The 13,130-nt window shown below is 45.9% G+C and overlaps 1 protein-coding gene across 2 annotated transcripts in view; it reads right to left on the bottom strand.

The window, feature by feature from the left end:
• PLA2G4E (phospholipase A2 group IVE) overlaps window positions 1-11,361 on the bottom strand; it is an 82,335-nt gene extending 70,974 nt beyond the window's left edge. For both annotated transcript variants that reach the window (XM_069596082.2, XM_069596083.2), the window contains exon 1: window positions 10,865-11,361. In XM_069596082.2, the coding sequence (XP_069452183.1) occupies window positions 10,865-11,176 (312 nt within the window). In that variant the 5' untranslated portion in view covers window positions 11,177-11,361. The remainder of the gene's footprint in view (window positions 1-10,864) is intronic.
• Window positions 11,362-13,130: the final 1,769 nt, after the last annotated feature.

A 13,130-nucleotide genomic window follows, 5' to 3' on the forward strand; every position in this document is an offset into this window, starting at 1 on the left:
CTTTCAAAAAATTGCAGAGGAAGGAACACTTCCAAACTCATTCTACGAGGCCACTATCACCCTGATACAAAAACCAGACAAAGACAACACACAAAAATAAAACTACAGGCCAATATCACTGATGAACATAGATGCAAAAATCCTCAACAAAATTTTAGCGAACAGAATTCAGCAACACATCAAAAAGCTCAGTTAAGTTCAGTTCAGTCGCTCAGTCATGTCCGACTCTTTGCAACCCCACGAAGAAGGCAGGGAGGCACACCAGGCCTCCCTATCTATCACCAACTCCTGGAGTTCACCCAAACCCATGTCCACTGAGTCAGTGATGCCATCCAAACATCTCATCCTCTGTCATCTTCTTCTCCTCCTGCTCTCAATCTTTCCCAGCATCAGGATCTTTTCAAATGAGTCAGCTCTTAACATCAGGTTGCCAAAGTATTGGAGTTTCAGCTTCAACATCAGTCCTTCCAATGAACACTCAGGACTAATCTCCTTTAGGATGGACTGGTTGGATCTCCTTGCAGTCCAAGGGACTCTCAAGAGTCTTCTCCAATACCATAGTTCAAAAGTATCAATTCTTTGGTGCTCAGCTTTCTTTATACTCCAACTCTCATATGCATACATGACTACTGGAAAAACCGTAGCCTTGATTAGACAGACCTTAGTCGGCAAAGTAATGTCTCTGCTTTTGAATATACTATCTAGGTTGATCATAACTTTCCTTCCAAGGAGTAAGCATCTTTTAATGTCATGGCTGCAATCACCATCTGCAGTGATTTTGGAGCCCAAAAAAATAAAGTCTGACACTGTTTCCCCATCTATTTCCCATGAAGTGATGGGACCGGATGCCATGATGTTAGTTTTCTGAATGTTGAGCTTTAAGCCAACTTTTTCACTCTCCTCTTTCATGTTCATCAAGAGGCTTTTTAGTTCCTCTTCACTTTCTGCCATAAGGGTGGTGTCATCTGCATATCTGAGGTTATTGAGATTTCTCCTGGCAATCTTGATTCCAGCTTGTGTTTCTTCCAGTCCAGCATTTCTCATAATGTACTCTGCATATAAGTTAAATAAGCAGGGTGACAATATACAGCCTTGATGTACTCCTTTTCCTATTTGGAACCAGTCTGTTGTTCCATGTCCAGTTCTAACTGTTGCTTCCTGACTTGCATACAGATTTCTCAAGAGGCAGGTTAGGTGGTCTGGTATTCCCATCTCTTTCAGAATTTTCCACAGTTTATTGTGATCCACACAATCAAAGGCTTCCTTTAAAAGATTCCTTTAAAAACTAGGAATAAAACCACCATATGACCCAGCAATCCCACTCCTAGTCATACACCCTAAGGAAACCAAAATTGAAGGAGACACATGTATCCCATTGTTCATTTCAGCACTATTTACAATAACTAGAACATGGAAGCAACCTAGATGTCCACTGGCAGATGAATGGATAAAGAAGCTGTGGTATACATATATATATATATATACATGATGGACTATTACTCAGCCATAAAAAGGAACACATTTGAGTCAGTTCTAATGAGGTGGATGAACATAGAAGCTGTTATACAGAGTGAAGTGAGTCAGAAAGAGAAAGATAAACACCATATTCTAACACATATATATGGAATCTAGAAAAATGGTACTGAAGAATTCATTTATAGGGCAACAAGTGGAGAAACAGACATAGAGAATAGACTTATGGACATGGGGAGAGGGGAGGAGAGGGTGAGATGTATGGAAAGAGTAACATGGAGACTTACATTACCATATGTAAAACAGATAGCCAACAGGAATTTGCCATATGGCTCAGGAAACTCAAACAGGGACTCTGTATCAGCCTAGAGGGGTGGGATGGGGGGGAGATGGGAGGGAGCTTCAAAAGGGAGGGGAGTTATATATACCTATGGCTGATTCATGTTGAGGTTTGACAGAAAACAGCAGAATTTCTGTAGAGCAATTATCTTTCAACAAAAAATAAATTAATTAAAAAAACTGGAAACAAACTAGATGATATGATGGTATATTATAGCCATTTTAAAAAATCTTTTTTTCTAATGGCAGAGGAAAATAATCACTAATTGCTGTTAGGTGGAAAGGATACAGTTTTAAATATGAGCTCAATTCTGCATGTACAAATATATGTCTATATAAATAAAACTGATTTCCATGTATATTTGTGTCTAGAAAGAAGACTGAAAGGAAATATGTTAAGGGTTTGAGAGCTTATCTCTGGATGATGATATTGGTTGGGAATGTTTGTTTTCTTGAGTAAACTTTTCAAATTTTCTCTTGTCTTTACTGAACATATATGTTTGTTTTAGTTGGAACTATTAAAATAGAAGATCACTACATGTTCAATAAATGGATTATTATTGTTATATGTTAAATAAATAGAATATTATATGATAAATAAATAAAGAGGGAAAATAAACAAAGAAAACTAACATTTCTTTTGTGCCTCCATGTGCCAGGCCATCATGCCAGATATTGATATTTACTACATCAATTCTGTAAAAAGTACATGGGCATATTCTCTCTTGCCCATGCTCTAGGGGAGCAGAAAGCCTTGAGAGAGGACAGGGTCAGACAGTCCACCGAGGGGAGAAAATCTTTCTTAGGTGCTGGGAGGCCCTTTCCTCCTCCCACGAGCAGCTGGCCCAGTGCTCACCATTTGGATCCTCTTCTTTGCCCATCTGAAACATCCACAAGGGGGGCCTGAAAGGGGGCAAAGTAATAGGTCATCTAATGTGCCCACTGAAGACGATTGCAGAGGCCAGGACACCAGGGCCTTGAAATGCTGACCGTGGAAGCTAGCTTTGGGAACAAGAAGTGCTATCAAGCACAGAGAAAGGTTAGACCCATGTTGTGTCACACCTGTTGGTAGAAATGGGGCCTTTGTAGGTGGATAGTCTTGACTTCAGTTAAGAAAGAACTTGGCCATTTGATGGGTAATAAGCTTCAGTAACCTCAGATATGCAGATGACAGCACACTTATGGCAGAAAACGAAGAGGAACTAAAAAGCCTCTTGATGAAAGTGAAAGTGGAGAGTGAAAAAGTTGGCTTAAAGCTCAACATTCAGAAAACTAACATCATGGCATCCGGTCCCATCACTTCATGGGAAATAGATGGGGAAACAGAGGAAACAGTGTCAGACTTTATTTTTTTGGGCTCCAAAATCACTGCAGATGGTGATTGCAGCCATGAAATTAAAAGACGCTTACTCCTTGGAAGAAAAGTTATGACCAACCTAGATAGCATATTCAAAAGGAGAGACATTACTTTGCCGACTAAGGTCCGTCTAGTCAAGGCTATGGTTTTTCCTGTGGTCATGTATGGATGTGAGAGTTGGACTGTGAAGAAGGCTGAGTGTCGAAGAATTGATGCTTTTGAACTGTGGTGTTGGGGAAGACTCTTGAGAGTCCCTTGGACTGCAAGGAGATCCAACCAGTCCATTCTGAAGGAGATCAGCCCTGGGATTTCTTTGGAAGGAATGATGCTAAAGCTGAAACTCCAGTACTTTGGCCACCTCATGCGAAGAGTTGACTCATTGGAAAAGACTCTAATCCTGGGAGGGATTGTGGGCAGGAGGAGAAGGGGATGACAGAGGATGAGATGGCTGGATGGCATCACTGACTCGACGGATGTGAGTCTGAGTGAATTCCAGGAGTTGGTGATGGACAGGGAGGCCTGGTGTGCTGCGATTCATGGGGTTGCAAAGAGTCGGACAAGACTGAGTGACTGAACTGAACTGAACTGAAGCTTCTATTGGGGTTTCTCAGGTATGTTAGCAGAAAACAGCCCAGTTGCCAGTGGGGGAGACATAAGAGACAAGGGTTCAATCTCTGGGTCAGGAAGATCCCCTGGAGGAGGGCATGGAAAGCTACTCCAGTATTCTTGCCTGGAGAATCCCATGGACAGAGGAGCCTGATGAGCTACAGTCCATAGAGTCCCAAAAAGTTGGACATGACTGAAGTGACTTAGCATGCACACACACAAGCTTCTATTGCTGGAGTTACGCAGCAGTTCCTGCCTGGCAGATTCCTCTCCTGGGCAGGAGGCCGCTCTAGAATCCAGATGATCTGTTTCAGCTTCAATACTCTGTTACTTTCCATCTGGTCATGCCCCTGATCCCAAGGACAGTTTGCTAATACCAACAGCTTCTTGAAGCACCTGTGGGATAGGCTTACTGCAGGCCTCTGTTGCTTAATATGTAAGTGACACCAATGGTAGGAAATCCACTGGGCAGGGAGGAGAGGACAGGGCAGGATTAACCTGGCCTGAGGGAGATATTTGGGAAAATGGGCTTTTGGGCCCCTAGAATGTATCCACTCTACCTTCTTATATTCAGCCTGGGACCTTACAGGGCAACTTTGACAGATACATGGAATGTTTTGTTCCATATGACTCTCATCTGCATGCTGACACAACTCACAAAGGGTAGGCGATTAAGGAGCACCTGCTGTATACAGACGATCAAACAACTTCCCACTCCAAACCAAAGAGGCCATCAACACAGTGCTTACAAACAACAACAAAATGTCACAGGCCAGTTGAGACAACACCCATACAGAAAAATATAGAGAAAGAAATAAGAGCTTTGGAGTCAGAGAGGCCTGCATTCCTAATTTGGCTGAGGCACTGACTAGCTAGGCAGCATTAAGCAATTACGGTATCTCTTACTTTATCTCTCTGAGACTTATTTTCCTAATATGCAAAATTGGGTTAATGGTTTCTATTTCACAAGATTAGTATAAAGATTAAAGAAAAAATATATAAGAGCATATATAATATAGAATGTGGGCTTTGCTGGTGGCTCAGATGGTAAAGAATCTGTGTGCACTAATGGATAAGAAAGCTGTGGTACATATACACAATGGAATATTACTCATCTATTAAAAAAGAACACATTTGAATCAGTTCTAATGAGGTGTTTGAAACTGGAGCCTATTATACAGAGTGAAGTAAGTCAGAAAGAAAAACACCAATACAGTATATTAACACGTATATTTGGAATATATAAAGATGGTAACAATGACCCTATACGTGAGACAGCAAAAGAGACATAAAGAACAGACTTTTGGACCCTCTGGGAGAGGGAGACAGTGGGATGATTTGAGAGAATAGCACTGAAACATGTTTATTACCATATGTGAAACAGATGACCAGTCCAAGTCCGATGCATGAAACAGGGCACTCAAAGCCGGTGCACTGGGACAACCCAGAGGGATGAGATGGGGAGGGAGGCGGGAGTGGGTTTGGGATGGGGGACACAAGTACAGCTGCGGCTGATTCATGTCTATGTATGGCAAAAACCACCACAATATTGTAAAATAATTAGGCTCCAATTAAAATAAATAAATAAATTTTTTAAAAAGAATCTGTCTGCAATGCAGGAGACCTGAGTTCGATCCCTGGGTTGGGAAGATCCCCTGGAGATGGGAATAGCTACCCGCCTCAGTACTCTTGTCTGGAGAATTCCATGGACAGAGGAGTCTGGAGCCTGGTCCTCATATGGACCCTCCAGTCCATAGGGTCACAAAGAGTCAGACATGACTGAAGTGACTGAGCAGTAGCACATAAATAAACACATATGTGAATATGTCACTGGCCCATAGAATCTGGCGTATAATAGACCTTAAGAAATCGTAGCTATTTCTGTTTCTATTATTTTTGCTATAGGACAAATAAATTGAGAACTAAGTGGCCGGCAAAGAATCTAAAGGCCAGTATGGGCTCGAGAAGTGAGGGAAAGCTTCATTCATTGATGACAGTGATCTTTGAGCACCTACTAAGTACCAGGCACAAGGTTATGGTTCTGGGTGTCCTTCACTTTTGGAGGTAGGAATGAGCTTGCCTCACACCATGTAGGCGACACAGCATAGGATGAGTCCATAGCCCCAGCCCACAGGGTGTGTGGCAGAAGTCAAGAAAGAGCTGGGGGTGGAGTCCGATTTCACCAAGTCTCTGGAGCCAGGCAGAGGTATCAGCCTTGATGCCAGAGATAATGGGAAACTTAATGGGTCCTGGAGCCCACAGCCAGACACTCGTCACTCAACGTTCCAGGTCTGCACCAGTGGCTGCAAAGACACTAACAAGCAGTCACAAAGTTTATGCTTCCTTCTGTTTACTGACAACCTACTCTGATAAAAGTATGGGATGTTTAAAGACAAAGTCTCTTGGCTTCCTTGGTTTCTTCCCACCTCTTTGGCTATTCTGCCTCAGTCTCCTTGACGGCTCTTCTGTTTCCACCAGGCAGCTAGGAAGTGAGGAGCAGAAGGCACGGTCTTCTGCCTCTTCCCTTTTGTCTCCTCCTCCCAGTTTTGGGAGACTCATCCAGCTTCATGGCTTGAAAATCTGTCTATATTCTGCTTCATGTAGTCAACCCAATTACCTCCCCGACCTATCACCCTAATTTCAGACTTGTATTTGCAACTGTACACACGACATCTCTGCTTGGATAAATGTATATAAAACACCTCAAATATAAAATGTCCAATACAGGGGATTTTCCTGGTGGTCCAGTGGTTGAGAATCTGCCTTCCAATGCAGGAAATGGGATTTGATTCCTGGTCAGGGAATTAAAATTCCAATATGACCTAGGGTAACTTAGCCCGTGTGTCCCAGCTAGACAAAGCTCGCATGCCACACAATGAAGAGACTTTGCGCCACAACGAAGACCAAGTGCAGCTGAAAAATTTTAAAAATAATAAAATTGCCAGCACAGAAACCCCCGGTCTCCTCCATCACAACACATTTGGGTTTGGGAAACCCTACCCTGGGGCTCACAGTACTTCCCTGTTATTAAGGCAAAAACCTAGGAAGCATCTTTGAGTTCACATTCCGGATCTGATCTGTCAGCAAGTCCTGGAAGTTCTACCTCCAGAAAAATCCAAAATCTGTCCGCTTGTATTTAAGCCGTGGCTGTTTCCTCCTGGACCATAGCAAGAACCTCCTCACTTGTCTCTTTGTTTCCTCTCAGGCAGTCCATTCCCCAGACCAGCCACAGTGATCGGTGTAAAACATAAAGTCTGTGCTCATATTGGAACCCTCTAGTGGCTCCCTCTGATGCTTCAGAACAACCCCAGCACTGCCACCTGCAGCACTGGCCAGCCTAAGTCTCTGACTCTTTCCTCTCTTCACCTGCTCTTTGCTCTCCAGACACACTGGTCTTCTCTTTGTTTCTACAAGAGACCAACATTTACCCACCTGAGGGCCTTTGCACTTAGAATTTGCTCTCTGTGTAACATTTTTCCATGAGTCTTCTCATTGTTCTTGGTTCAAATGTCACCATCCACATCATATCCCCTCCTTGCTGACAGTCACCCTCTAGCATGTTTTGTTCCAAAATCTTTGACATAGAAAGAGTCATGTATTTATCTATTGTAGGTCTCCCTCATTAGACTGTAAGTTTCGAGAGAACTGGATCCTGTCTGACCTGCTCTGTGCTCACTCTCCCTCTCCTAGAACAACACTGGCTGAACAGCGGGAACTTGGTAAATATTTGTTCAGTGAATGAATCCATGCTTCAGATGTGGCACCTGGTCTTCTTGAGATGGAAGATGTGTAACAAGCCACAGAAAGGGTTGCCTAAGAATAATAGTGCAGGAAACGGTAACCCTGAAAACAAATCTGATAAACTAATTTTCACTAGAGTATTGCTGGTTGACAATATGCTATCCAGTAATGCCAGCCTCTAAGGGGTTCTAGAAAGACAAAGGCATCATCTACAGGGTGGCCCTGGAAGGAAACCATTCAAAAACCAAAATGGAGAGCAGATGAGGAACTACTTGAAGATTGATGGGTTCTTGTGGTTCCCTTAAAATTTTCCATCTTGAGAATTCCTCTGTCACCAAATGTACACACATTCTCCCCAATCATATACGCCCCCCACCCACATTCCCCTCCGTAACATTACTCCTCCTTTTTAAAGCTGACTCTGGTTCTTCTTGTCTTGTTCCAATATTTTATTCAGGTCTTAGGGAAGAACCAACTGACAAGTTTCTGAGAAATCCCATGGAAATTTGCAAAAAATAAAGCACCTCTTACTTCTGACATTTCACCTTAAATCTTAACAAACTGTATAGTACAGACAAATAGTACAGACATACAATGGAATATTATTCTGCCACTAAGGTGACAATTATAAAGTTTAAGTACCAACCAAGAAAACATTCTTGGCTATAATTTTAGGCTAAGATCAGAACAAACAAACTGGGCTTAGATCTGCTGGGATTTACAGCAGGTTTTTCCTTTATGTTTCCAGACATTGTTTGAAGTTACTTTTATATACATAAAATGAAAATATTAAGATTAAGCATAGTGGGACTTCCCTGGTGGTTCAGTGGTTGGAAGTTAGCCAGCCAACATGGGGGAAACAGGTTTGATTCCTCTTTCAGGAAGATTCCACATGCTGCAAGGCAACTGAGCCTGCGAGCCACAACTACTGAGCCCGCATGCTCCAACTACAGAAGCCCCTGCACTAGAGCCTGTGCTCGGCAAAGAGAAGCCACCTCAACATGAAAGCCAGGCACCATAAGGAAAAGTAGCCCCCACTCACAGCAACTAGAGAAAGCCTGCACACAGCAACGAAGACCCAGTGCAGCCAAAAATAAAAATCTCTCTGTGGTTGCCTCTGTCCAGACCTGTGTCACTTCTGCTGTTTCCCCAAACAGCTGAAACAAGGCAAGGGACACAGCCTCATTCCTGAGTCATGTCCAGAGAGGGGGCGATGGGTGGAAGGGGAGAGGTCATTGGAAAGTCACAACAGCTACAACAGCGGTCAACATGGTTCCAGCTTCGTGTGCTCCAGAGACTCCACTGTCTATTCCTGACAGGGTCTTTCCCCAGAGGTGAAAACACTGGGAGGTGAAGGAGCTGGTCTGAGGTCCCAGGGATGGCAGCTGGCAGAGAAAGTTAGAGAAGCTGGTCTGATCTCACAGGCCCTGCTCTCAACCCCTCTAATGAGGACGGTGCTCTTCCACATACTGAGCACTTGTGTTTCAAGGGCTCTTGCAGCCTTTGCGGGGGTCACCTCTGAGTCAGGAGGCTCCTGATGCCAGGGCAGGGGGTTGGTCAGGGGCCAGAGGTCAGTCTCCTGACACCCCAGCAGGGCTGCAGCTGGTACCTTTCCCCCTGCAGCACATTAGCTGCAGGCCTGGCCTACTGGACCATAGGGACTTCTGGAAGGAGGCAGAGCAGGAAAGGAAGGGGAGGAAAGCCTGCCCCTCAGGGGGCAGGGCATAGCAGGAAGAGTGGGAAGGGGTGGGGCAGACAGGGGGAGGGGAACTCTTCACTTGTGACTCTGAGAAGCGTCGCTGGCAGGACCCTGGCACTTCCTTGGGGCAGTCAGCCTGGTCTGTGGATGGTCTTGGGGGACTGGTCATCCATCCAGCTGCCCTCAGGTATCTTGAGGGGGATGGACGCTGGGTTGACAGTGCAGCTGTGAAGTAGGACCTACTGGGGCCAGACAAGATGACCCCACCCACAGTGGAGGCCCAGATGGACTCACAGAGCCAGGGTCCAGACAGAGAGTGCAGTGGAAGCAGAGGAGTCCACAGGAGGTGAAGGGGCCATGGCCCAGTGCTTCTTGGGAGCAAGGCCCATACAGTGAAATAAGGCTGCCCCTCAGCCAAGCTTCCCCGGTACTGCTGCTGAGACCAGAGCAGCCAGAGGGGCACAAGAGCACTGCCCCCTCCCTGTTGTTGGGAGCCTGCAGGAAGCCCGGAGGAGAAGCTGGGGAGGCAGGTCTAGATCGTGGATCATTATCCAAAGCCACTGTTCAGTTTTTGCAGCCCACTCAGTTTACCAGGTAGGACTTAGTCATGATTTTCTCTTCACTGGCCCACAGGTGGGATCTGTAAGGAAGGTCAAATCAGTCCCAGACACCCAGAGGTGCGTGTGGTTACAGCTGTGACCCTGCCCTGCCACCAGGCCAGATGGCACAGGGTTAGAATCTATTATGTGCCAGGAGGTCTGCCAGACCCTTCACCTACCCTGACCAAACCCTTCCCAAACCCTCTTCTCAATATTATATCAATAGAAACACCCTCCATGTCCGCTCTCCCATCCACTAGCTGTGTGACTTTAACCCCTCTGTGAGGGGTTGGATACCATCACCGATTCAATGGACATGAACTTGGGTGAACTCCGGGAGATGGTGAGGGACAGGGAGGCCTGGCATGCTGCAGTCCATGGGGTCACAAAGAGTTGGACATAACCTAGCGACTGAACACCACCACCGACAACTCCTCTGAGCTTGTTTCTTCATCAACACTATTAATAATCCCTCCCACGCACACAGACTGAACGCAGGAAAAGGACAGCACTGTCAGGGTAACAGCTCTTAGGGTAACAGCTCTTAGGGGCTTCCCTGATGGCTCAGTTGGTAAAGAGCACGCCTGTAATGCAGGAGACCCCAGTTCGATTCCTGGGTGGGGAAGAACCGCTGGAGAAGGGATAGGCTACCCACTCCAATATTCTTGGGCTTCCCTTGTGGCTCAGCTGGTAAAGAATCTGCCTGCAATGCGGGAGACCTGGGTTCGATCCCTGGGTTGTGAAGATCCCCTGGAGAAGGGAAAGACTACCCACTCCAGTATTCTAGCCTGGCGAATTCCATGGACTGTATAGTCCACGGGGTCGCAAAGAGCCAGACACAGCTGAGCACTGTGTCACTTTTGGGGCACAGAAACAGATAAGGACAGGTAGGTGATGGGATGGGGTGGAAAGGACTCATCCTGGAAAGCAAAATGAATAAAAACACAACTTCTTAACTCTGCAGCGATGCAGGTGATCTTATTCAGAGTCAGGACAATGAGGGTAAAATTTAAGGGGCCAGGGACCCTCTCCCCAAGAATACAGACATACCTGAGAGCCATCAGGGGCCACGGGAAGTAGAGATGTGAGATGAGGAGTTTCCAGGACCTGTATCTGCTCTGACTCACAGACACTCCTTCCTGCCATGCTGCCTTCTTCATCCCACTGTAGGCTCTGAGGGACAAACACATCCGTTCCCAAGCCAGGATGGCCTTCCGAGGTCTGGAGAGTCATTCCAGCCATGTCTACCTCTCTGGGGCTCCGAACAGGCTGAGTGGTGCTGGAGCTAGTCCTTAATGGCAAATGGCGAATATCCTTGGGAAATTTCAAGGGAGTTTTGCACAAAAACACAAGCAACGTCATCCGATTTCTCCTGAAGCTACATGAGCCTGATGAATAATTAAGGAGATGAAGGCAGTCAGGGCTTAGCTAAGCGAGTCCCACATTTCTGTGAACACTTCACACAGTCTGGTGGAGAGAGTGTTCTTGTGCTGCACAGAAAGTCTACAGGAAGCTGCAATTACTTTCAACTGGAGCAGCTCTCCTTAGGGGAGGCCTGCATTGCAGAGCTGGAATCCAGGCTTGGAGATAGTGCCTCACTGCTCAGGGATATTTTTAGAAGTGTGACACTCAATATGTCCGTGGGGAGGAGAGAGGGAACCGGGGTGGGTGGAGGTGCTGAGGGTCAGGTAGACTCCCTGGCTCTTGGCTGACACCCCCATCTCTCTCTTTGGAGCCCTGAAAATGAATCCCCCACCTGCTGTTCAGCACTGAGGGAGGGGCCACAGGCCAGAAGGGAGTTTAATCATTTGCTCTGTGTCTCATTCTCAGGCCTTTCTTTGATGTGATAGCTGCTGTGTCTGGCAGCTTCAGGACAATGTGTCATAGCTCCACGGTAAAAACAAAAAGCAAACCCTCTTCATGTTTGTTTATAAGCATTTGAAAATATACATTCAAAACGTGCATTTTTCTATCTCTCGGCTCTGAGTGATCCCGCATCCTCTCTAGTTGGGGACACCCCATAATCCCCTTGCCCCCCTTTCAAGACTCTCTTTTCTGAGGCTGTGGTTTTTCAGTGGGGACTGCCTCTGGCCGCAACAGAAACCAAGCAGCAGCCAGACTTCCATTCTGACTGACCAGAGTCATGTATTTGGGACAGAGATGGAGGGGGGATACGTGTATAAAGTTGCAACCGAAAGTGGGGTCCAGCTGCTCACCACTCAAAAGCCAGTAAAGAGGCTGAATTGGTGGAAAGGAAAGCTTGCTTTATTTTGGATGCCAGCAACCCAGGGTATGGGGATGGTGGACACCTGTCCAGAGGCCGTCTCTCCCCCCATCCATGACAATCAGTGGGCAAGAGCTTTTACAGCCGGATGGAGGAGGCTTCATGTAGAAACACACAGTCAGCTCTGATAGTCATCTTGAAATTGGTCATCTGACCATTGCCATCTTGATTGTTTTAAGCAGAGTTAATCTTCAGTTCCAGGATCGGTTTGTTCCCATTTCTTGAGCCCAGATCTCAGAACTGTGGCAGCTTCTGTCATGGATACAATCCAGTCATCATGGAGTTAACTTCTTACACCTGGTGGTGGTTTCAGTATAAGACAGTTCATGGGACATGGCGCAGCATATTATCTGCAGCCCTCGAGAAGCAACTGAATGTCCTTGACTATGTTTGATGCTCAGCCACTTCAGTTGTGTCCAACTCTTTGTGACCCCATGTACCAGAGCCTGCCAGGCTCCTCTGTCCGTGGGATTTTCCCAGCAAGAACACTGGAGGGGGTTGCTATGCCTTCCTCCAGCAGATGCTTGATGACTTTATTATTTGGTCTTCGTTGACTGTTTTCCTTTGTTTCTGCATTTTCTCACTTCTCTGGTTAAACTTCTTCTTTGGCTAAAGTTTTTTCACAAACAAAATGCACGTGGGGGACACAGTGGTGGGCAAGGACCACAGGGTCCTGCTTCATTTCAAAGTGTCATTTTTCTGTTTGTGCTGAGACAGCAGAATTTGCAACCTCTACTCCCAGTTATGGCACTGAGCAGTAGGACTATTTTCAGCTGAAAGCAATTAAGAAGCAGCAGCAAGGAAACCTTTCTGCTCTCCCGCTATTTGCCTAAAAGCAGGACATACGTTTTCTCCCCTCTTCACCATGAAGAACAGAACATAATCAGCAAAGACCGTTCCAGGCCTGTATTAGCCCTGAGAAGCATCAGAGCTAGGTATCTCAGGTATGGAAAAGTAACAGGACACGACTTAGCAACTGAACAGTCAATAGGAAGCTAAGAGTTAGGTTCACCCAGTCTGTGAGTGCCTCAA

The sequence above is a fragment of the Ovis canadensis genome, chromosome 7 (genome assembly GCF_042477335.2).
Source record: "Ovis canadensis isolate MfBH-ARS-UI-01 breed Bighorn chromosome 7, ARS-UI_OviCan_v2, whole genome shotgun sequence".
In the NCBI taxonomy this organism is placed as follows: domain Eukaryota; kingdom Metazoa; phylum Chordata; class Mammalia; order Artiodactyla; family Bovidae; genus Ovis; species Ovis canadensis.